The sequence below is a fragment of the Nelumbo nucifera genome, chromosome 2 (assembly GCF_055504915.1).
Source record: "Nelumbo nucifera cultivar China Antique chromosome 2, China Antique-T2T, whole genome shotgun sequence".
NCBI classification, from domain to species: domain Eukaryota; kingdom Viridiplantae; phylum Streptophyta; class Magnoliopsida; order Proteales; family Nelumbonaceae; genus Nelumbo; species Nelumbo nucifera.
The window spans coordinates 17909727-17934866 of record NC_142650.1 but is presented as its reverse complement, the minus strand read 5'-3'; the positions used below and the strand labels follow the sequence as shown (position 1 = coordinate 17934866).

The 25140-nt window shown below is 34.0% G+C and overlaps 1 protein-coding gene across 3 annotated transcripts; it reads right to left on the bottom strand.

The window, feature by feature from the left end:
• Positions 1 to 12: 12 nt before the first annotated feature.
• On the bottom strand, positions 13 to 24713 carry LOC104596958 (anthranilate synthase alpha subunit 1, chloroplastic). 3 transcript variants are annotated; one of them, XM_010258288.3, is made up of 11 exons: positions 8753 to 9173; positions 8436 to 8623; positions 8127 to 8316; positions 5157 to 5308; positions 4829 to 4944; positions 4476 to 4722; positions 4208 to 4264; positions 3210 to 3362; positions 1824 to 1904; positions 1285 to 1371; positions 13 to 533 (listed from the first exon to the last, which is right to left on the bottom strand). In XM_010258288.3, the coding sequence occupies exons 1-11, from the start codon at positions 8958 to 8960 to the stop codon at positions 210 to 212; spliced, it is 1803 nt and encodes a 600-aa protein (XP_010256590.1). In that variant the 5' UTR covers positions 8961 to 9173; the 3' UTR covers positions 13 to 209. The 3 variants fall into 3 exon arrangements, with proteins under 3 accessions (XP_010256590.1, XP_010256592.1, XP_088753352.1); XM_010258290.2 differs by lacking the exons at positions 8127 to 8316; positions 8436 to 8623; positions 8753 to 9173 and adding exons at positions 24104 to 24296; positions 24396 to 24711; XM_088897226.1 differs by lacking the exons at positions 1824 to 1904; positions 8127 to 8316; positions 8436 to 8623; positions 8753 to 9173 and adding exons at positions 24104 to 24296; positions 24396 to 24713.
• Between the last annotated feature and the right edge of the window lie 427 nt (positions 24714 to 25140).

Below are 25140 nucleotides of genomic sequence, written 5' to 3'. Positions count from 1 at the left end.
GATTTCTGCAACTAAAAGTCTCAAAAAAAATTTAAGTATATCCATTGGCCAACCAGGAATGCCCATTTGACCCCAGGCAATTACATCTTTAATACATTGTTACATCTTGAACTCTTTAAAGCAAAACCCCTCCCCGAAAATGCTCGCACTAAAATGCAGCTAGATCTTATAAACCTACAAGGAAAAAAAAAAGTTAATGTACAACCCATTCATTTCTCAATGAATGTTGACTCAGCAAGATCGATGGCACGAGCAAGAGCAGCAGCTTTGTTCTCGCATTCCCTTTGTTCATCATCTGGGTTACTGTCAGCCACAATCCCAGCTCCAGCTTGAAGGTGGGCCACCCACTCCCGTCGCTTGTTCGAATCCTTGTATGAGTACATGGTATCATAACGAGCCCCAGTGGGGAAGACCATGGTTCTCAAAGCCAGAGCAATGTCCATGTCACCAGAAAAACAAATGCCTCCAAATCCACCACTGTATGGCCCTCGCCTCTTGACCTCAAGCTGATCTATCAGCTCCATTGCTTTGACCTGGTTTGAGTTAGAGTTTCCATTGAGAATAAAGAACTAAAGTTCCCTAGTATAGGAACATAGATGTGCATAGTGTATTATTATACACACATATATAAAAATATGCATATACGCATACTCACAATACATACTAGAAACACACAATATGCACAAAGAACAAAACTCCATACTTCAATAGTTGCCTTTAACAACTGGCAGAAGCAATAATGGCTTAGTATTTATATAGTCAGCCAGAACCAGTCTTCTAATTCCATACTCAAAACAACTTAAGAAGGGCCATGACATGCATACCAAACAGTGGTTGGAACCTCTCACTTGATATCTCTGCCTACTGAATCTCCCAAGGCAACTGCTTTCTCATAACATGATCTTAACCACCAAACTTGTAATAATCTATTTTGGGAAGTTTGCCAATACCTCTTTTATCTTTAGAAGAAAAAAAAAAACATCGTTGTCTTATGTTATATTTTAGTTTGTCTTGTTTTATTTTATTCTTTTACTAGATTAAGTGGGACCATGAAAATGGAGTTGCAATCCGCCTACACATTCAGCAAGGAACAAGGCATGCATGAAGTATTCCAGCACCCATCTACTTTTAGTTTTATCGATTATTCTTGTGAAATCAAGTATGCATGTGAGAGCCTGGCCAAACCAAATCAACTAAGCCAAGTTCCAGAAAGGACCAAGAAATACCCATTATTGGTAGGCTAGGTAAACATGAATGACAACAAATAGGCAAGTTACTGCAAACCTTGGGTGCACCACTAACTGTTCCAACAGGCAATGCAGCACGCAGAGCATCCCAGCAAGTGAGATCATCAAGCAATTCACCTGTAACCTGCAAAGAGAATAACTCGTCTAAAGTCAACATCATTAAATTATGGCCAATATCCATTGTTAAAATATGAGCAGAATTAACTTGTCTGAAAATTGAAGTCTATATCTACACAGTTCATATCCATGTGTAACGTCACCGGAGATGAGATGAATTAGATTATGCATTTAACTTTCGTGTTATGTTTTTCTCTTTCTATTATGTTCAATTTATAAGCTATGATACTCAGATACCACTATACCAGTACAAGGGTGCCGTATCATATTTGATACTTCAACTTTTAGTGTAGTATCTAAGATTCAGGATTCATGTAGCCGAACCCCATATAGTTGGGATAAGGCATGGATGATGATGATGATGATCTGATATCCATATCCAGCCCTGTTCTCGCTGTGTTCAGGTACATGGGTTATAATCTCCACCAAATCTCAGAAAGTGCAACTGAAGTTTCTTACCGTGGAGCTAATATGCATTACATGAGAGTACCGCTCAATATTCATAAGCTTCTCTACCTTCACAGAACCAAATTTGGATACCTGCAGCAACAGTCTTTTTCAAAAACAAATATCTCTTAAGTAATCTATAATAATTCATGGACAAAAAGTTCTAAGAATACAGAATGGAATATGTAAATGCTCCTGCTTATACAGTTACAACATCAGAAATAAAAATGCATCTAATAACAGTGTTCATATCAAGGAAGCATGTAAAGATATAAAACAAATTCCTGGTGTTTTTTTTGAGAATGGTAGCTATACCAAGTTCCTGGCCTTTGCACTGGGGCAGCTACTTTTGCTACTTAGTTTGTCATTTAGGTGAATTACCTAGGCCATCCTCATATATTAGCTTAATAGCTTTCTATGAACTTATTCATCTGCTTGTTTGACAATAACAGCATAATTGTAATCAACCATGGTTATCTTCTTGTAATTATGTTGTGTATCCAAATATTAGTCTAGTTCATTTGGTTCATGGCCCTACTACCCATTCTTCAAAATTAAACCATAAAAAGAAACAGCATTTGGCATCAATTCTGCTCCAAAGGATGAATATTTGAAGTATGAGTCTTGAGTTAAAAATGATTCTCTTTCAAAGCCAACATTTGAGTTCCTTGGTTTCCCAATGACTTTTAAGCCAGGCCCACTCATGATCCAACTGTTAATTGGGTTTGAGACTTGAAAATATATCCTTTTTTTATATTATCTAAAGCTGGATAAGAAAACGAGAGCATAAATAAGAGAAACAGAAGCTGACTCTTCAAAGCTTGCCCCCTCAAGGAGCAAGCTTTTGGCATCAATTCTGAGGAAATTTTGGGATATGATTCTATTCACAGTTATTTGGTATATATGTAATGAAAGAAATCCACAAATTTTTCAAAAAAAAAAGTCAGTTCTGAGGAAATTTTATTATTAAGGAAAATCAAGGGTACTCTTTGTGGCTGGCTGTACACAATCGCTTCCAGTATAGCTTTTTATTTTTATGTTGAAAACCTCTTCACAAACAGTTAATCCTTTTGTGTATTCCCATTGTACGGTACCTTGGTGTACATTGGTGCTGATGTAATCTTTGTGTTGATTTTATACATGAATAAAATATCTTACTTCTTTGAGAAACAGCTTACCCCCTCAATGATTGAACGACAGAAATATAGATATGCTACTGCATAAGAGACCCATAATACTATACGTAAAACGTCACTTTCTACCAATGCTGAAAATACGTGTAGCTAAAATAACAAGGAAATACATCCAAATTGGTGAGTGAATTATGCACTTGGAGCCTTGATTATTTAACCTATACAATAATGTTTCATTGGAATGCTTGATAGGGAGAGACTAAACCTTTCCAACATCATTCCTTCCCAAATCAACTAGCATAATGTGCTCTGCACATTGCTTTTCATCATTTAGTAGCTGTTCTTCCAAAATCTCATCCTCCTTGTTTGTCCTCCCTCTTCTAACAGTTCCGGCAAGTGGTCGATTTGTAATCTTCCTCTGCCAAAAACAACAGAATAATGTGCATCTTGGTTGCTGAGTGTTCAGGAAGAGGTCAAAACTACAAACATCAAAAGACTCTATTTTGAAAGTTAAGGAAGATGTTAACACTATGAACATGGAAAGCCTCTCCACATGCCAATCATCTCAAAGCAAGATAGAAATAGAAACATATAACCGAGGATCATCTTGAATATTAATGTTGGAGTTCAAACTTCAAACTCCTAAAAATACACAATATGAAAGATTTAGGTAAAATCATGAGCAATTAATTCTGTTTCATAGACATTATGGTGAAAGGTGACTCATGTTATCATGGGTTGGCAAAGAAACAACAACTAAGGTCCATGGCAGTATATGCTCACTTTGATAGAACATAGCTGGTACATGAATGTAGAGCAAAGTTTCAGTAGACACAAATATCAGCAAATGGTTTGGTAGATCCTTTGGCCAAGCAAGGGTGAACAAGGAGTCAAGGACCAATTATATCGGGGGTAATTACCAGGGAACCTGTTCTCTTGTATTGTATAATGACTAATGGGTCGTAATGGATAAGGTAGCAGAGGCTATTGAGGGACAAATTGGTTGCTTGGAGCATACCCCTTATGCAATATGCATATCCGACATTTTTTACCACTAATTAATAAAGTGGGCAGTTACCAACCAAGAAAATTAATTCATTTTCATAGAACCAAATGCAAATAATAACTTGCAATAAAAATAACTGATCATTAAAAACATCCATAACCACGTTAGGTTATTTATCTTGAGAGAGGGGATTTGAGCTGGACAAGTAGAAACTCAGTTAAAAAACCTTGGTCACAATTGGTTATTGCTGGTTATACCTGCTTCACACGAGTAAGAATTTCAGGGCTTGAAGCAACCAAGATACATCCTCTAGCCTGAATAGTACAAAAATATAAGATCAAAATCAGTTATAAATAGCAAAACTTGTCATAAGCTATGATACCCAGATACCCGTACAAGGGTATTGTATCATGTCAGATGCTTTAATTTTTAGTGTAAGTTTCATACCCCATACTGTATCAAGCCATATCCAGGCAACATTAAGACACTTGCAAGTGAAGCAAAGTTACAAAGAAGCAGACATACCTGTAAATAAGCCATATATGGACTTGGATTCACAACTCTCAATGCCCTGTATATTTCAAATGGGTCTGCAAATGTTCGGCGTTCAAATCGTTGACTTAAAACAATCTGAAAAATATCCCCTGATAGGATATGTTCTTTTGCCTGTACTACTGCTTTCTTGTATGCTTCACTTGTCATGCTTGAGTTCTTCAATGAAGAACCAAAATGATGAGTATGTAATTCTATAGAACCTGCAGATAGCCTTGGGCTAACAATTGACGATCAAATGAAATGAGCTAAAGGTGACCACTCATTGAAACCAATAGGAAGGACAAATCTCAGAAAATAACTAAGTTAAAAGGCAGTTTACTCACGGATCAATATTTTGAATTTTAGACACTAAAACCTGCAAACGTTTCATTCCATCATTATAGGCCTCATCAACTGAGGAGTACCGATCTAGTAGCACCCAATGAATCACAAATGCTTTCTGAAGGCAAAAAGAACATCAAGTAAGCTAAACTTTTCATCCATTCAAAATGATTATAAACAACAAAAGCTACAACTAATTGAGGGGAAAAAGAATAGTCTCTCCTATGTAATATAATTTGGAATGATAAACATTGAACGAGGAACATGATAGACAGAAACTTCCTTTCTTTCTAAGACTTCAATTTAGTTGAGTGATCAGAGTAAGATTACCTTCTCTACATGATCAAACACAATTACATCGTCATAGAGACCTAGATGAACATCTGGCAGGTTTCTGTCATCCTCTGGTGCACGTGAGAAAGGAAGCTTTTTCTTTTCAACATACCTCACAGTATCATATGAGAAATAACCAACCCATCCACCTGTTCATAGTAATACCAAATTACAAATATGCCTTTTCAAGAATTAACATCGATCAGCATTGAAATGAGTAGAGAAACAAAAATAGTTTTATTTTGCATTATACGACTTGTCTCATTGTGAAGATGTCTACAACACAAATTATAAAAATCATTAGTAAAATATAAATGACAAACAATTTCATGGACCAAGTAGCATGAAACTACTCTAACACCACCTCATTTTCAGTGACTCTAGTGACTAAAACTACACAAGTACTCAATGAACCCTTAAAACCCTACAAAATTATCAGAAAGAATGACAAGAAACTGAACTCTGATTTTAGTAGTCCTAGTTACATCTAAATTTTTAACTCCATGCAATTTTCTAGAATCATTTTATTGAAAATTCTACATGGATTAGAAAACCATATCACCACCAGATCAGAAGGAGCACGTGTCATCTTTTTGAATGCCTAAATTTTAGGTTTTTGTAATGATCCTATTAAGAATTAATAATTGTAGTTAACTTATATCAAGTAGCAAGAAAATATCTGCATCATTTAAATTAAACATCCTAGAATATGATTTATATTAGGGGCCATTACTTGGTATAATGGTAAAACTTTGGTCTGGCAAGCATGAGAGCACAGATTAGAGTCTAAGAGCAGCCACATTGTGCAAATAAATAAATAAATAAATAAATAAAACAGAGGTTAGGATGATGTCCAGTCTACCCATCCCAAGATCCCAGATAACTAGGAGCAATATTGGGTAATGGCCTTTTTATATTAGGATATGATTGGAAGGCTAGGTATAAGTTTTATTTTGGGAACAGAACTAATATACAGAATAAGACCAATTAACCAATAAACATTAGATATTATATGGCTTGGTAAAGAATGAAAAAAAATAAAATAAAAACGATAACTAAAACTAAGCTAAGGCTCTTCTGGAGGTCTACTTCACCCTTGAAGTGGGCATTTCCCATATTTCTTTTCTTTACTTGATCTTCATCACTTCATCACCAACATCATTATCCAAGCCTTATCCCAACTATATGGGGCCAGCTACATGAATCATGTTTCACCATTCCATTCTGTTTAATACCATCTAAAAAATAATTTTATATAATGTATATATAATCGGATTGGATCAGATCCTAGCATATCAGATCAAGCAATATCTGAATTCAATCCAATTAATATCATATTTTCAGATCCAATCATGGCTAAACTGATATCTAGACCGAACTTAATAAATTGGATTCAAATTCAAATCAGATTAAATCTGATCCATTTGAAGCCCTAGGTATTGGTTATCTTGTATGACTCTGTTAGGAAGTTGCTGGTAACTCTTAGACTAGAATATCTTTCAATAAAATCTTAATCATTTGTTTCCAATCAAAAAAAAAGTAAAACTAAGAAACTTAATAGGATATTGCATAATTAGATATGATAAATAACATTTATCACTTATTTTGATTAGATTTGTTATTTATGGATAAAGGTATTTAGGAAAGAAGCAACATGTCCATCTATGCTGTATGGAGTAAAGTGTTGGACAGTCAAGAACCAAAAATGTCCAAAAAAATGAGTGGCAAAAATGTGTATACTGAGCTAGATGAATGGAAAAACTAGAAAGCATAGCATCAGAAATAAAGTCATTCAAAGGAACCTAAGAGTATCTAGAATAGGTGATAAAATGAGAGAAAGTAGACTAAGATGGTTTGGTCACATGCATAGAAAATCACCTACAGCACCCATAAGATGTAGTCTATTACAAGTTGAAGTGGTTAGAAGGACTAGGGACAAACGCAAAAGGATATGGGACAAAGTAGTAAGAAATGATTTAACTGCTCATAATTTAACAATGGATATGGACATATGGTGTTAAACAGAATGGAATGGTGAAACAAGATTCATGTAGCTTACTCCATATAGTTGGGATAAGACTTAGATGATGATATGGAGGAGGAGGAGGAGGAGGTATTTTGGAAAGACTACTCTAAATATCCTACTTATCTGAGTCAAATTATGAAAAAAAAAAATCCATTTGTTGAAAGTTTTAGTAGAACCTAATTTTATTTGTTTAAATTTTGTAATTGTCTAGTTAGAATAGGACTAACCTGATACTAATCAAAATTAGTCCAATTTCTTCCCCAAGATGAATCTGGGACTCCTTGTTGGCATTTAAAGGGCCTCAATGAAGGAGGAAAAGCCTTATGGAGCATCCTCCTATTTGCGATATTTTGGCTAGTATGAAATAAAAGAAATACCCTTCTATTTAAATTGTCCAGCAGTCCTGGGGAACATCATGGGTACAAGTTGCTCTTATCTTACACTTGCAGGGAATCCAGAGAAATCCATCCTTCCTTTTTTTTCTATGTTTGTGTATCTCTGCACTGATATTGCACTCCGACTATATAGATACATGTACATGAGCTCTACAGTACATGCTCTTACAATTTGATTTATATATTATACCGTACCTTATCGAAGAGAAGAAATATAGGGAAAAAAACATAACACATAAGGAATTCATAATCCACATATCAAGACGAAACTCACACTGCATGCATCATTCACAAGGAGAGTAAGCCATTCAAGTGTTGTTTAACAGTTGGAAGATGAAATTAAAAACCAGTGAAAAAGAGAACACAAAAGTTAAGCATTGAAGTTCTGAAATCAGGACTAAAAAATCAAGTTGAAACCAAACAATCAGGAACTCCAATAGCTATTAACAATTTTTCAATATGCACGTACCGTGCAAGATAAATTACCCAAAAGGGGGTTTACATTGTTTGCATTGCATGCAATTGTGATCGACCTATTATGCTTACCACAAAATACACCTGGAAGCTCATCAATGCGTTGGGGCTTCCAGTTCTCCATGATTTTCCGAGGAATTACCATCGGATCGTCAACATATTCCTCAATCCTACTCCCATTGTCATGATCCATGATTGTAACAAAATTTTCCTTTGCTACAACTTCCATCATTGGATGAGCTCCGATGACACTATATCGTCCCTAACAAAATGAACTCAAAACTGAACTAATAAAGACAGAAGGCAAAGAGAAACTCCAAAAAGAAAGAAGGAAATGGAAGGAATGAAGGAATGAAGGAACGAAGGAAGAAGGGAGCTTACAACACTCGAAACTCCAAAACCCTGCTCGACAGATTCGAACAAAAAGCTCGGAGCTTCTCGATCGTCTTCTTTAACCAGACACCGGTAAGCAAGCACTGAAGTCAGGTGGTCTGAGAAAATGCAATGATAGAGCGGAACTAAGTTTCCGTCCTTTGAAGCTTCTGCAAACTTCACCGCCTCCTCGTCGACTAAGCATTGGAACCAGAAAAAAAAAAAATCACATTGCAAAGAAATCGGAAGAAAACAAAAATGGAAATCTAAATTTTTCCTAGACTCAATTCAGGAGAAACTTCTTTCTCTGAAGTAGAGAGAAATACCTAAAGAAGGCGGAGAAGAGATAGCTGAGCAGTTCAAAGCAAGGAAACATGAGCGGGAGTGGGAATGGGAATGGGAAGTAGAGGAAGTCAGGGAGCTGATTGAGCTTCGGGTGTTAACAGCGCCAATGGGAACCTTTGGAGATAAACGTCTACATGAAGGGAGAAATTGAGTTGAAACGGCCAGGGTCTTCATATTCAGGGAATTCATCGGAGCAACAAAATGAGCAAAGCTCTACCGGAAAAAGGATGAGCAAATCAGATAATCCTGTGTGGTTTCAGTTTATTAGTTTCGCAAACTGCTTTTTCCGAATTCCGATCATTCGGATTGCCGATTACCACAGTCTACTGTTTAAATAGAGAGGAAAACTCTATAGTATCAAAACTACCCTTGAAGACTAGAAATCCTAAAAAAGCAATGCTCGGTTGACAAGTGCTGTGAACACGATTTTGTGAGTAGGTAGATGATCGGTCATTCGGATTCATTGATTCGGTAGTTAAAAATGGTAACAGGTAACTGGGCATCCTTGTGAATTCGCCATCCCTGAGCATGGTTCAAAGTATGTATATCTGCACAAGTGCATCGGTAATTTAAACTTTTTTTCTTATTTTTTAGTTTTTCTTTTAAGTTTCAGTTTTAAATATATTTTTATATATTATTTAAAAAAGAAGGTTTTCCAAAATACCTGTAAATAATTATATTAAGAATCAAAAGTGGTACAATACACCTTATATATGACAGCTATCGTATGATACTTTGAACCTTATTATTGAATCTATTTCTTGTATGCTATTTTTAGGGTAAATTGCATATCAGTAGTTCAGTACATTATAATTTGGGTTAATTTCATTTTAGCACCCGAACTTTAAAATGTGTCATTATCGTGCTTGAACTCTTGAAAATTATCAATTAATATTTACTGTTGCAGTTTATTAGTTATCTGTATTATATACATGATAATATGTGCGCTTTAATTTAAAAATATATATATATATATATATATTAAAATTATCCTTTAATATTTTTAAGACCGTTTACCTTGATTGTCTTTCTTAGGGATGGTAAGAATTACTCGTCTTTCCTAACAATAACAATAGTCTAAACCCTCTTCTCTAACAATGATAACAAAAAAGGATTACAATGACAGCAGTCTAAATCCCTCTTCTCCAGCAACAACATCATCTTCTCCAACAATGTTTTTTAGTATAACTTATCCAAAGAAAAACACTAATTCTTCAGCAAGAAGGTTACGATATAAAGTAAACAGTGGTGCCTAATTGCAGTGAAAAGGGATTTAAACATATGGGATGTTGGTCAATGGGCCTTTGGGTAAGTTTTGGACAACCAACATGTGCTTGGGGGATTCTTAGCCCACAAATCGTTTTTTATGATAAAAACCCTCCCTGAGTTTTTGTACTCTACCAGTTTGCCCCTACCATTAACATTTTATTAGTTAACTTCATGGAATATTTCTTTAAACATTTCTAAACATCTAAATATTTTGTAACAATGTTTATAACCTTTTAATTTAATTTTTCTAAAACCCTAGCTCTCACAGTTTTCTCTCAACTTTCTTTCAACAAGTTCACCTTGAGAATGATTTATACTTTAAAATAGTTATTTTCATAATTTTGACGTTATTGTTGTAAATCTATAAAAATTTGAATAAACAATTTAGTCATTTTGCTTTCATTGTCAATACAATTAGTGGGTTAGGGGCAAAGTGTTGGAATTTAAGGGCAACATAGTTGTTTTTATTTTTGAAAGCAAAAACAGCCACCACATCACCAATACTCTCATCATCAATACTGTTAGTGGATCAAGGGCAAAGTGTTGGAATCTAAGGGGGTGTTTCACAATATGATTGATTTTGTTTTTGAAAACAAAGTAGGTGTTTGGCATGATGCCGTTGTTTCAAAGATATTTTTGAGAAAATGGTGATATATGCATAAAAATCTATTCTATTATACCGTTTTCCCAGAAAATAGCTCCTTTTCTTATTTGGTATCGATGCTGCCACAAGCTGTTTTCCGGTGCTATATAACCGTTTTCAGCATTAGTTTATATTCAATGCCCACAAATAATGTAGCACTGTAACATCAATGTACGGTATCAATGCCAAAGACCGCCAAAAACAACCACCGCATCAACAAAGTTTGAAGGGCTAATTGTTATCACCCCCAAAGTAGAGGATGGCTATCTCTAATTTATCCTAATTTCTAGGTAAGGTTGGCACATTAATTGTGGGCCATGTTTTGATATCAAGAAAATTCAAATTTAAATTCCTTTTACCATTATAAAAGTATTATGTAAGGTCGGTTCATTGATTGTTGTCTTGTAATTTACGCTAATTTTATTGTAGGATCTGTGCATTGATTCAGGGGGGCCATGTTTGGAGATGGAGAAATTTCAAATTTTATTTTATTTACCAATTATAGAACATATTGTGCTCTTAACAAAAATACCCGGCAATTGGCATGCATCATATGATACAAATACACCAAACAAAGCATCTGCATTATATTGTATAGATTTCCCAAAAAAATCTATTCATGACATTGGACTAATTCAGTTGGCAATTCTGTATCACGTGGGGAAGGACTTAGGTTTTTATCAAAGAATAAGAATAAATCTAGAATGTATGATCTACGAAGAGAAAAAAAAAATGAAGACCAATGCCCTATACCTAAAAATGGGGACCAAGTTCTCATACCGGTGGAGAAGAATGTAGAAAGAAATAAAGTTGGATGAAATGACAAGACTATCGGACAAAAATAAGATTCTTATAATATTAAATGACATGACTAATGGAACCCTAGGCGTTTATTCAATAAATGCTGTTACATAGGTGTTGATTCATTATTTCTACATTATGTGCAATCTATACATATAAAGACTTGCAAAAGCAGGCTTTGATTTTTGTGTACGTTTTTCATTGGAGGAAGCTTAAATGCCTACGGTTTATCAATAAATGGGTTTATTATTGTTTTTTTTCAATTTTACAAATAAATCAAATATAAATGTTTAATGAATAAATACCAACGATTCAAAATATTTATCAAGTTATAAACTCAGAGATAAAACACTAACAATGTGCAATGAGTTACAAAAGTAAAAACAACAAGCTGAAAAGTGAAATACCAAATATGGGTCATTTGGCATCCTCTTACATGACATTAATTGGAAATACACTGTGATGCGTCAAAGAATAAGGATGGGCAAACAATTGGAAAAGATCATTGGCACACAACACGTAGAAGATCAAAATATATAGATACCAATGCAATAAAGGTAATAAAAACTTAAGGCTCCATTTGGAAGGAGTACAAATGCGAATATGTAGAGTGCAAAACCTATTTGCATGTGTACTCCTTCTAAACTGAACCTTAGTTTGGAAGGAGTGCAAATATAAATATGTAGAGTGCAAAACTTTATATGTTATATTATTTTGTATCTATTTGCACTGTGCATATTTGTATTTGTACTTCTTCCAAACTGAGCTTTAGGAAATCATAGATGATAGCAAGTGAAAGTAGATTTAATGTATGTATTTTAAGAATGGACTCAAGGCTGAACCATTTTTCCCTCTGGATTGCAGTCAGCTGTTCAACCCAAAGATGGATCAGCCCGTGGCATGTCATCATACACACACGCACACATTTAGACTATATAATTATATTATTCATATAATATAATATAATTGAAATGGTAATCATTTCATTGGAGTCATCCTCTGTATTAGGGTGTCTACAGTCCGGCTCACTCTACTTTGAAGAATATTTTAAACTGAATCAAAAAAATTATGATCTGGGAAATTCTCAAATCAGACCAAACCATTTTAGTATAGAAATCAAATAAGACTAGATTATTTTATTATGGTCTGGCCTCGTTTCTAATACAGTTTGGAATATTCTATTGGGCTTAACTCAATTAAAAAGCCCAAATAACATATATACCTGCATAAATATTAAATATAATTCAAATATCAAATATAAGTACGCTCACAATTTCTTGAACATAAGCATGGCTTTCGACATCTAATTATAAGTTAAAATCAAAATAATAATAAATATAATTCAAATATCAAATTGAATCTTTTGGCCGGAGATTATGTTTAATTGTTTTGTTTGATTAGGTGTTTAATGGTTAATAGTTTCAAATCTTATTATATTTACTTAATAAAGAGTTATGTAATATGTTTAAATGTTAAATGAATACTTCTCTCTCTAGTCCAATTCCGTGGTCTGGACCATATAATGAATACCTCTAATTAGAGTTGTTTACGGGTCGAGTTGGGTCGGTTTATTGAGGTTTTTCCAACTGGCCCGACCTGGTCAGGTTACCTGAGATGGAAATTGAAATCAACCCAGTGTTAAGCAAAACCGACCTGGTCGGTTTGAGTCGGGTTGGGTCGGTTTCGGCTCTAAGTTCATCCATGCCCCCCATGGCCACCTAGTTTTTTGGAAATATATTTAAAACTGAAATATGTATTTTTTTAGAAATACACATATATATATAAAAACAAAAATATACATACAAATATATTGGAATATATATTTTCTGAAAATATATATCTGACATATTTCATAATATATATTTTTTAGATATAGATATTGGAATATATATTTTTCAGATATTTCAGTTTTTAGTTAAGTAAGAACTAAGTTGGTTCGGTTCGGGTCGGTTTCGGTTTTCACACAATAAAACCGAAACCGATCCGAACCATCGATTTATGAATTTGTACAATCCGAAATCGATCAATGCTGATGAAAACCCGACTGACTCAGATTGGTCGATTTGATCGGATCGAGCCTTCTTATGAACAGCCCTACCTCTAATTTGCATTTCAACCCAATTTCCATCTCTTTCTCCCACGCAGTTCCACCTGTATTGGCTTGTATTGGCCAATACTACACTCCCTATTTCTCTATGACTTCAAAATCAAATCTATTTTATATCTCTCTCATTATTTCACTAATTCCCATATTCAAATTCGAGTTTATTTCTTTGAGTAACTCCCATTATCTCTCCTCATTATTAATTATTTATTTAAGTCATTAATTTTAATTTTAATTTATTTCTTTAATTGATTCCATTGTCGTGATGAATGAATGAAAGTTGCCCTTAGGAGAATTGTAAACAAAAAAAAAGACTGCCATTGTCTCTCCTCATTAACTTATGCCATTGACTCTATCCTCTCAATAGCTCCATTGAATTCCAGAGTTAAATCCAAAAAAGTTACAAACAGAGAATAACAGACTACGATTTTAAGTTGAGAGACAATAAATCTATCACCCCGTTCCCCTTCAACTATTTGTAATAATCCCATGATTTCTAATTAAATTTTAATTTACATTTTCTCTTATTGTCACAAGCCTATTAACAAATTTTAAGAAAGAAACTCATTATAAAATTTATGTTCGATCATTTTTCAACATTTTCTGTTTACCTAAGAAACATTTTTCAACTGTTTCCTGGTAGTTCATATTTCACATAAATTATACATGTTTTTTATGTTTATATACCCCATTAGTCATCTAAAAGCTAAATATAATGTCATTAATATAACTTTTGGTATTTATTTTAGTTATCCCAATGTATCCTAATTATTTCACCATATCTATACATATCCTGATACATTTCTTAATTTTGTCTTGGTTTAATTTAGGTATTGATTTGATAATCCAGAACTACTTTGAATCTACTAGGACAAAACATGTGCAGCAGGCTATGCATCTGATTACAAATAAACACATTAATAACCTGTACTGTTACAAGATTGGTCGTAATTGGTATGTTCTTCTAGGTGACTGGGCCTTGGGGATGTATAGTATGTTATACCTATCTTATTTCTAGGGAATCTAAAGTAATCATGAATGTGTCAGGATTTACTACAAATAAATGAGACTTGACATCTTACAAGCAAAAACTCTGTTGTGTACATTGGAAATATCTCTTCTACCTCTACATATATATTAAATTCATAAGAGAAGTTCCCAATGTGCTGCAAAGGGTGTACAAGAGTCGGGGAATCCCATTGTCAAATAAAGGCATATATGATGCTAATCTAGTCTCTTAAATAACAAGCCAAAAGTCGATCTTCATCATCAGCCAAGCTGAGAAGACCCGATTATAATTAACAGGCCCTAATAACTTAGAAATTTTATTTAATAAACTTGATGGTTGAGCCGTTGAAGTTAAAATCTTAGATTTTTTTTTTTTTTTTTGCTTCCAAAATTTTATACCAAAGTTTTTAAAACTGGACCGGACAGGGAACTGTTCTGAGTCTGGTATTGGGTCAAATGGTCCGACTATTTGGTCTGAACGGATGGCTCACTCCAATAAAAAAATAAAAAATTAAAAAAAACATAAATTAATCAAAAAATATTGTCCGGATCAACAATTCAACCGCCTGAATCAGTGATTCGCTAACTAAATCAATGATTTTGGAGTAAAATGGAACTGATCAGGTGACGGACCTGATTTTTCTGGTTCAACGATTCCATCCGGTCTGATTTTGAAAACCATGTTTTAAACATATTATTTGGAGATAATACACTTAAAAAAAGAAAGAATAAATCAAGGAAATAGAAGATTCTATGAATCTGGATTTCTTATCCAGATAATAGGCCTCACAAGTCACATCCACCCTATAGAATTTGCAGTCATGCATTGAAAACATCTCCCTGTTAATGAAAACATACAAATATATATATATAGGAGATGTTCCCGATGTATATCTGCAAATTGCTGTGAGGACCATTCTGTGGGGCAAAAATCCAAACACGCATATTACATACACTTGATCAGGTGGTCTTTTATGATTTGGGGCAATTGGGCATGATAGACCCGGGTCCAACCCAATTGTCAGATCCGGAATTGGCCCACCAAGGAAAAGGGCCACTCCCTATATAACAGGGCAGGGTCAGTTCTTTTGGACCGAGCTAGCTTCTTGACAGTTCTACCACCTAAATTCATTCATTGATACACACACCACAGTCTACAAGTCTTATGGGCTCAATGCAAAATTTATCCTTAAGGTTGTATTTGGTTGCAGTGCAATTATATTTGCATTAATATAAATGCAAATGAAAAAAATATAAATTCTCATTTAATTTTGTTTTGGATTTTACTTTGTTTTGCTTTATGTTTTAATTTACTTTATTTGTATTACAATCAAACAAAATAAATTAAAGTTTGAAATAAAAATAGATAAGAATTTATATTTAAATCATTTGCACTGCCATAGTTTTGCATCACTACAAATTTATTTGTACTGCAACCAAACACAGCCTAATTAGTAAAATCCAACAAGTAGTTGGAGGATATAAAGTTTTTAATTCCCCCAAGTGATATTGCTATTAGGCTGCGTTTGTTTGTGATGAAAATACGGACCGGTATAATTAAATATTCTGATCCCTATTTATCAGTGGTGTAAATCGATGTAAAACTCCACTCGCGATAGAATTTAGCATTAATAAAATCAATGTAAATATAACATTCATAAAATCGATATAAATATTTACATCAATAATCATACTTTTCACTTTACAACAATTCACAACGTTTAACCGATCGGTGCTGAACTCCATCAAACGCAGCAATATTTTCCACCTTAGGAGATTAAATTTTGAAGGCCCTGACCCAGCAATATTTTCCAGCCAGTTTTCTCGTTTGGCGGGTTTGAGGTTGGTATGGTCTTGTTAGGTTTCTGTTGTGTCCTGTGTTTCCTTGTTGTTTAGCTTTGTTTCAGTTTGTTCTGTGGTTGTTTGTGGTCGCATTTTTTTGTTTGTATCTGTGGGTTGTTTCTTGTTTGTAGTTGGAAAATGAAAATGAAAATGAATTTCACAAAAAAAGAAAAGGAATTTATTACTGAGATTTCCCTTAATTACCCCAATTATCTCGTGTTATTTAGTTGTTTGACCAGGTTGTTGCCCATAGTAAGGAAGTAATTGTTCATGAAAACATCATTGCCTTTTCTTGTTTGAAAATAATCAAATAAACGTATCCTAATAATGCAGCACTTTTTTTCTGCATTGATCTATTTCATGATCATTTTCATGCAAAAGTCACTCAAGACCATAGACTTGCTCTTGCCGACACTGTTCATTATTCAGAGCTTAATTGGGAGGTTCATTAGATGTCAATTACTGGTGAGTGGTGGTATCTACTCAAATCTTCCCAGGGCCAGTAGAACGAGTTCCGACCAAAGACAATGTTGATGAGGCCCATCAGTATGGCCCAGTCCGAGCTGACACGTGGCCACCAGATGAGGAGCCATGTGGGAACTCGATCGAGTGAATTGGGTGCAGAGTCCTGAGCTGACCATCGTTGCCCAAACCAGCCTCAGCTAGGGGTGATCACTCTTGGCCTGGCCCAACCCAGCCCAGCCTAGCCTCGCATTAAGCCCATAAAATTCTGAGCCGGGCATGGGACCAACACTTCAAGCCCGGTCCAAGCCCAACAAGTAAGGAATTAAATGAGCCTCATTCCTTATTTTTGTGCAATGCACTTTTTTCATGTATTCTATGTATATGTTTGGCATCGATCCTGCAGTTGCAGCAACGTTGCAGTTGATGTGTGGCTTGGAGTGTTGGTCCCATGCCCGGCTCAATGCACTTTAACTGTTTGGTACCAATGCCCCAAGAAACGTTTTCTCCACTTCTACCCATTATCCACTGCCACATCACTGCCCTGTTGGCAGCAATGAGATGCAGCTCCAGGAAATGCATTCGGGTGAAGATGATGATGTTAATATTTGGGTATGGGTCGTGTGCGACCCGGTATTTAATTAATTATGGTATATTTTTAATAAAATAAATAGCAGTATTTGTTAACAGTATTTAACAGTAATTAGGGTATTTATCATTAATTCTGGTATTTAATTATTTTTCTAATAACAATATTTATTAAAATAAAGTATTTCTTTTAGCAATCAATATTTATTTAACTACAGTATTAAATTGCTATAATTTAATTGCGATATTTTTTAATAATTACAGTATTTATGTCAATATTGCGGTATTAAATGGTATTTACTATGGTATACCACTTAATAAATATGGTGTTTATTTAACATTACGGTATTAAATGGTATACCCCTTAATAAATACTAAAATGGTATTTAAATCCATGAAATTATGGTGTTTATACCGTAGTATCGTAATTAATAAATACCATAATTAAATACATACCATTTTAGTAAATCCATGAAACTATAGTATTTATTTAATTATTGTGTTCAACTATTTAATTACGGTATTTATTTAAATTAAGTACCGTAATTAAATATATACTGTATTTCAAATACCATAGTTTAAATAAATACCATAATGGTATTTATTGTGTTCAACTATTTAATTACAGTATTTTTCACTAATTACAGTATTCGTTAACATTATTTGAAATACAGTATATATTTAATTTAATTATGGTATTTATTTAAATAGCAGTAAAATTAAGGTATTTATTTAACTATGGAATTTAATTAAATATAATATAGTATTTCTTTTAGCTAACAGTATTTATTTAACTACAGTAATAAATTTCTGTTATTTAATTACAGTATTTTTCAATAATTATAGTATTTATTTCAGTAATTACAGTACTTATTTAATTGCGAAGTTTCAATAGATATGTATTATTAATTTCGGTTTTTAATTAATTATTTTAACTAACACTACTTATTTAATTTTTTAACATTATGTTAAATATGGTATTTACTTAATTTAATTATGGTATTAAATTACTATTATTCAATTTAAGTATAGTTTTATTAATTACAGTATTTATTTAATTATTTTATTTTTTAATTAAATTACTTTTATTTAATTATGTTATTAAATTACTATTAATTGTGGTATAATTTTATTAATTTAATTATGTTATTTTTTATAAAATTACTAATGGTATTGATTTAATTACAGTATTTTTCATTAATTACAGTATTCATTAACATTATTTTAAATACAGTATTTTTCATAATTACAATATTTTAGTAAATCAATAAAATTATAAGAGAGTATTTTAATAAATGCCCCTTTCTAATATTTAACTTCCGCTTAATAAATCCGGTGCATCACACGGATCCCCACTAATAATTGCTTATAATAATGTGTTAACGCTTACTTTACTAGGGCTGGATCCTTCCAAATAGATCTACAATTGAAAAAAAAAAAAAAAAACTTTACAACTAGATCCTGGAATGGTGACTTGATTCTCTAAAGACCCACATACATATGAGACCTAAAATTAATCAAGCAAAAAAAGAGGTTCGACTATGAAGCCGGGAAGACATAAGCACTTTTTTTTCAATACGCCAAAGTTTAGGTTTTGTGTTTTGAGCTGACAAGTGTCTTAAGTTTATTATATTTAGAAGAAATACTTACCTACCACTTAAAGCACTTTTTTTTCACAATTTTTTTAGCAAAAATCCAAAACTCAAAAGCATAAGCTAAACATAGCCTTATGAGGTCATTCTAAGACATGACCATGATAGCGACTTTAGAATTAGACTCGGAAGTCTAGACAAAGAAATAAGAACATTAGCTAGAGGGGAAACATTCTCCGTGAACAATCAAAATTTATCTTTATGTAGCACCCACATGCCTATTAAGGCCCAGTTTTGCGTGTCCCCGTGCAGTCTTTTGGCTGTTTACAAGATGGACATTGTGTTATGGTCTTTTTTTCCTTTGGTTCGTAACAAATCTAACTGTCAAAAGCTAATACGTAGAAAAACATGAAAAGCTCAAAATGGGCAAATTTCAGAAAGCTCTAAATAGAACTTTTTGCGTCTTTCTCAGTTTATTGTCGTCAGGACAGATGCACAAAAAGACATGCAGTAGCCAAACCAGCTTCAGGCTACTCAAATCTTAATGCAAAAGCTCAATGCGTCTTTTGACTATCAGAACTACCAGAAGTTCTTTCCAAAAAACCTTGCCAAACGGTCCCCAAGATTTTGAGGTCATGGACATGATGTTGCCATGCCAAATGGCCCAATTTAGGTATCCAATTTAAATTCCATTCTCCTTCTATTAATCATATTTGATATTATTATGACCTGTTTGGTCTACAGTTAGAATTGGAATCAAAATCCTTCAGAATTAGAATTGGAATGATCTTTTTCTATAGTCTATTTGGTTTAAAGTTAAAATTGGAATCAAAATCCTTCGGAAATATAATTAGAATAATCTTTTTCTATAATCTATTTGGTTCAGACAAGAATTGGAATGGGAATTGAAATCAGCTGAAAGTGGATTTCATTCCCAAGGGAGGAGGAGGGAATGTCATTCCACCAGGAATAGGAATGAAATTTCATTCCCCCAACCAAACAGTTGGAATCATTATGGGCCATTCCGATTCCAATTCCAACCCCTATTCCCATGAACCAAATAGGCCTTTAATTCTTTATTAAAATTGTATTTAGTTTCTAGGATTCAAAACCAGGTTATAACTGAAAACAAATTGGATCAGATCAAATTTGGATATTGAATACCATTAATAAATGAAACTCTTTTAAGCAACAACTAATCAATTAAATTTATAATAATCAAAATATTATATATTATTAATAAAATGAAATACAAATGACTCTGATGTTGTATATAATAAATAAATAAATAAAATGAATTTGAAAATTACTTTTATGAGACTTGAATCTATGATTGGATTAGATCAGATTAAATAAGGATGGCTCCATATTTGATCCAATTATAATTTCATCGGATTCGAATTCAAATTTAGACAAACAAATACCATTTTGTAGGCTTAACCCAGGTCAGTTTAAAAGTTAAGAATTCTTACCAACATTCCATACTACAACTTGTTATAATTAATTAGGAACTTTCAGTTTTATAATTTTAGCCACCTTCATGAATCTTATTTTGTTAGTGCCGCCATATACATACATACATATTAAGGCCATGTTTGGGAGTGCTTATGTTAAAAATAAGTGCTTAAAAACAAATGCTTAATAAGCATTTTTTTGCATTTGACACCCAGCTTTTTCAAGTGCTTATTTTGTTTCATATTGGGCGTTTGGTGGTTTTTCTCCAATAAACACTTAAATAAGCAATTGTGAGTCTTTTGTCCTTCATTTTCTTTCAAAATTTCAAAATTCCCAATCCAAAGTGAATGAATAGAAGTACTTTGATAGAAGTGTTTTTATAAATGTGTTTTCATAAAAGTACTTCCGTAAAAATACTTTTATAAAAATGGTTTTGTAAAAGTGCTTTTATAAAAGTGCTTTCATAAAAGTACTTTTATAAAAGTTTTTTTTTGTAAAAGTGCTTTTATAGAAGTGCTTTCATAAAAGCACTTTTATAAAAGTTTTTCATAAAAGTGCTTTTATAGAAGTGCTTTCATAAAAACACTTTTATAAAAGTACTTACATAAAAGTACTTTTAAAAGTATTTTTGTAAAAGTATTTCCATAAAAATACTTTTGTAAAAGTGCTTTTGTAAAATTACTTTTATAAAAGTGCTTTCGTAAAGTACATGTATAAAAGTGTTTTTGCAAAAGTACTTTTATAAAGTGCTTTCATATAAAAGTACTTTCCTGAAAATACATTCGTAAAAGTACTTTCTTAAAAATACTTTACTTTCGTAAAAGTAATTTTCATAAAATTACTTTTATAAAGTGCCTTTGTAAAATTGCTTTTATAAAAGAGTATAATCATGGTTCAAAGTATCGATACAATATGCACGATACGGGGCATATCGTATCGTATCTTTTGAAAAAGATACGGTCTGAAACGCCTGTTTCCAGGTGTTTCGGACCCTCAATTTTTTTTTAATAATAAAAAATATCTTATAAGTTTCCCAAAAAACTAAACTTTGAAAAGAAACTAAAAAAAAAAATACGTATCGGTTGTTTCTAAGTACCGATACGATATGACCGAAACTCGTATCGTATCGATACTTTGAACCTTGGGTATAATTGGTATTCTAAAAATTTACTAGGAACAATTATGGGAGAAAAAATTTGAATAAGTGCTTATTGTATGTACACTTAAAAAAAGCTGAAAATTTGGGCTTAAAATAAGCCCTTATTTTTCAAATAAGCACTTATTTCAGGCTTATTTCCCAAACATCAATAAGTGCTTAAGGGTGTGGTTCCCACCCAAATAAACACTTATTTTTAAGCACTACCAAATATGGCCTAATTCTATTACTATTTTCCAACATATCCCAAATGTACTTGATGGTTTAGACTTCACGTATATCATTAAGATATATGTTTTCTATGTATTTATACCTTATTTAAAGACATTTAATTTTACACAGCATCTATATGTTTCTAATGTAACTCTTAAAATCATCTTTCTGATATCCTTCTTGATTACAATATTTTGAACCTTGTTTGGGGAGTGTTCATCCATTTTGAATTTCTAATACCAAAACAATTTTGACCAATCGCAACCCCAAGTGAATTTTGATGAATAGCAATGTGAATTTCAGTTATATAAGCAGTCTCATAACAAGCTAGCCTATACCAAAGCTCAAAGTATCTACTACACTTGAGTTTTTGAGTATCAAATGTGATGAAGAGTGCAAATACCGGTTCACTCTAATTCAGTTTTGATGGTGTTTGGTAAGAATGCATTTTTGTATTGAAAGTGACAGTTTTCATAAATTTCAAGTCATGTTTGCATCCAAAATGAGAGTAAAATTTACATAAAAAAAGGATGTAAAAAGTAATGTATCAATGCAAAACTAAACAAATTTTATATTTACATGAACCAAAATGCACTTTACATATATGCATTTACACTATTTGCACTCTTCCCAAAAGGAGCCTTAACTCAATACTATTTTCTAAGTTTTTCAGTTTCATAATTTGTATATATAATAACACGATTTAATTTAAATCTATTAAATTGATATAGACCTAGTTCTAAGTATTTCCGCATACATGGTGGATTCAAAAGCCAATACGCATCATATGAATTTAGACTTTGGCTTTGTAAAATAGATCGGGAACCAGCGTTGGTCCACCACAATGGAAAAATCTGGAGAAACTTTCCTCCAGATGATATGCTGTAATAATTAATATAATCTCCTTCCCCTATTTACTTACTACACACGCGTAAAACTAAACGCACATAAGAGGCCCAACTTGACATTTAGTTAGTTTGATCCAGCCCATTATCTCTTGGGCCTAAAAATCTTGAGCTGTCCTCCCTAAAGTTGGGCACACCATCCCCACACATTAAACTAGTCTGCTTGCCATCGGCCCTATGTTTATCGAAACTCTCCATTACGTGGGCCCTACTCAAAATGATCTGCTGCGTCAGAAATCAGCATCCAAGGTTTCTCGTCAAGATGTCCCTCTTTGTTTTGCTCAACAAGAAATCTGAGGCCCAGCCTCAGACCCATTACAGCAGAGACCGAATCTGCCCCCACAACGTCCTACATCACATCCCCGCCCTTGGGAACTTTTCCCAATGATGACATCATCATTTTTAATATTATCATCGGAAGATGTTTTCAATACACGACGGAAATGTAACAATCTTGTGGAGTTGATTTGAACTCATTACAGCAAACGACGCAGACGCTCCCTATAAGAATTGACATCCTCCATTGTCGTCATATTATCCTATGCTATGCTATGCTATGCATTGCCACATATATCATCCGTAGAAGGCAATACGTCACTATATAGTTTGGCTGTTGGCAGTTAATGGATCTTACTAAAAGGGATGCAATTTGGGCTGGCCCAACCCAAGCCAGGGCCGACTTAACCCGCACTTTTTAACAGGCTGGGCTTGTATTTCTAAATTCTAATCATTGGGCTTTCCTAGTTCCGGGTTTAGCATGGGCTTAAACCCTTAGTGACCCAATCTGAGCCCAGTTATTACAGATTCACACATACATATACACATATATATAAATTATATAATTATGCAAAATGTATAAATTTTCTATGTAAAGATTTAAATCATTGATATAGTAAATAAGTTCATACATCTTTTTAATCCATTTCGGCCCATCTAAATCTGATTGATCAATTTGAGCCTGATGGGGCTCGGCCCAACCCAAATATGTCAAATTTCAGTACGGAAAGGCGGGTTGAACATATGAGGCTTGGCTGTGGGATTGGTCTGGGCCTGGACCTTCAGTTCAATGCTTAGGATTGAACCTGGGTGTACCTAAAAGTTAAAGCTGGCCCAGCCCTCCCAAATTGTCAGATAATATAAAGTTGTACTTGTATATATGCTATGCGCTGTGCTGTGCGCACCTTCTTCCCGGAGAATGTAGGAAAAAACGAAACGACAGCAAGAAGAAATACAAAGAGATGCGGTAAAGCTTAAAGGAAGCACAGATATAATAATAATGTCGATATGATCTTACCGCAAAACGTATCGGGTAGTTTGTCCATAAGTTGAGGAGTCCTCCAACCCTGCATTATCCGGCGGGGGATGACCATGGGATCCTCCACCAACTCTTCCACCCTTCGACCTTCCACGTGGTTCAGAATCGTCACCCGATTCTCCTCTGCTATGATCTCCATTGTCGGTTGGTACCCCACCACGCTATAACGTCCCTAACAGTATTAAACGGAAAAAACGTCAGTCACAATGTCCGACTCTCCATAGAGGAAGATGGGATGGGCGGGATGGAAGCAAGGAGTCTGTTTTGTTACCAGAACGGATGACTGAGAGTCTTTCCCGAAGGAATCAAACACAAAGCTGGGAGCTTGTGGATCACTTTCCTCAACCAAGCAACGGTAGGCGAGCACCGGCGTCAGATGATCGGAGAATAAGCAGCGATGCATAGGTACTACGTTTGCTGTCTTCGAGGCCTCAACAAATTTCGTCTTCCCACTGGAAGCTGCCGCACAGCGGGAAGCTGCCACAACAGGAAACACCTGGCTAAGACGGAGATTTGACAGAGTAGGACGCGATGAGACTGATAGGAACGGAAATTCCATTTTTGAATTACGAGCGTTTTCTGAAAATGGGTCGAGTTGGTATAGAAAACATGACGGTTGACGGCCCCGGCGTGTATTAATTATTAAATTCAAAATAAATAAATACTGAATCATTTTTAATTCTTTATCACTTGCTCTACTATAGTATAGCTCTGGCGCTGCACCGGCTCATTTAAGAGTATTGGCCAGAAATTAGAATGCATTTATGGTGGGTGGCCTGATCCATGTGGCTGTGCCATAGCCCATAGCTTCAAGCTTACAGTTACTTGGTTCAGCACCTGTCGAGTGTCGACCATCACCACACCACATAATGTATTATAATCGATTCATTCTGGCAATGTTAATAGAATTCAGACCGGCGTCCAGGCAATTCAATAATCCTCTGTCCTAGGGGTACAACTTGGACCGGATTGACCAAACCCAACCCGAAAAAGTTGGATTGGTTTGAATGGGAGGT

Excerpts from the sequence above, each read along its gene's own strand:
- LOC104596958 (XM_010258288.3), bottom strand. The coding sequence starts at position 8,960 with ATGAATTCCCTGAATATGAAGACCCTGGCCGTTTCAACTCAATTTCTC. Across the intron at positions 1,905-3,209 it reads GAAGGAATGATGTTGGAAAG|GTATCCAAATTTGGTTCTGT; the intron begins GTTTAGTCTCTC and ends CTGTTGCTGCAG. Across the intron at positions 534-1,284 it reads CAGTTAGTGGTGCACCCAAG|GTCAAAGCAATGGAGCTGAT; the intron begins GTTTGCAGTAAC and ends AACTCAAACCAG.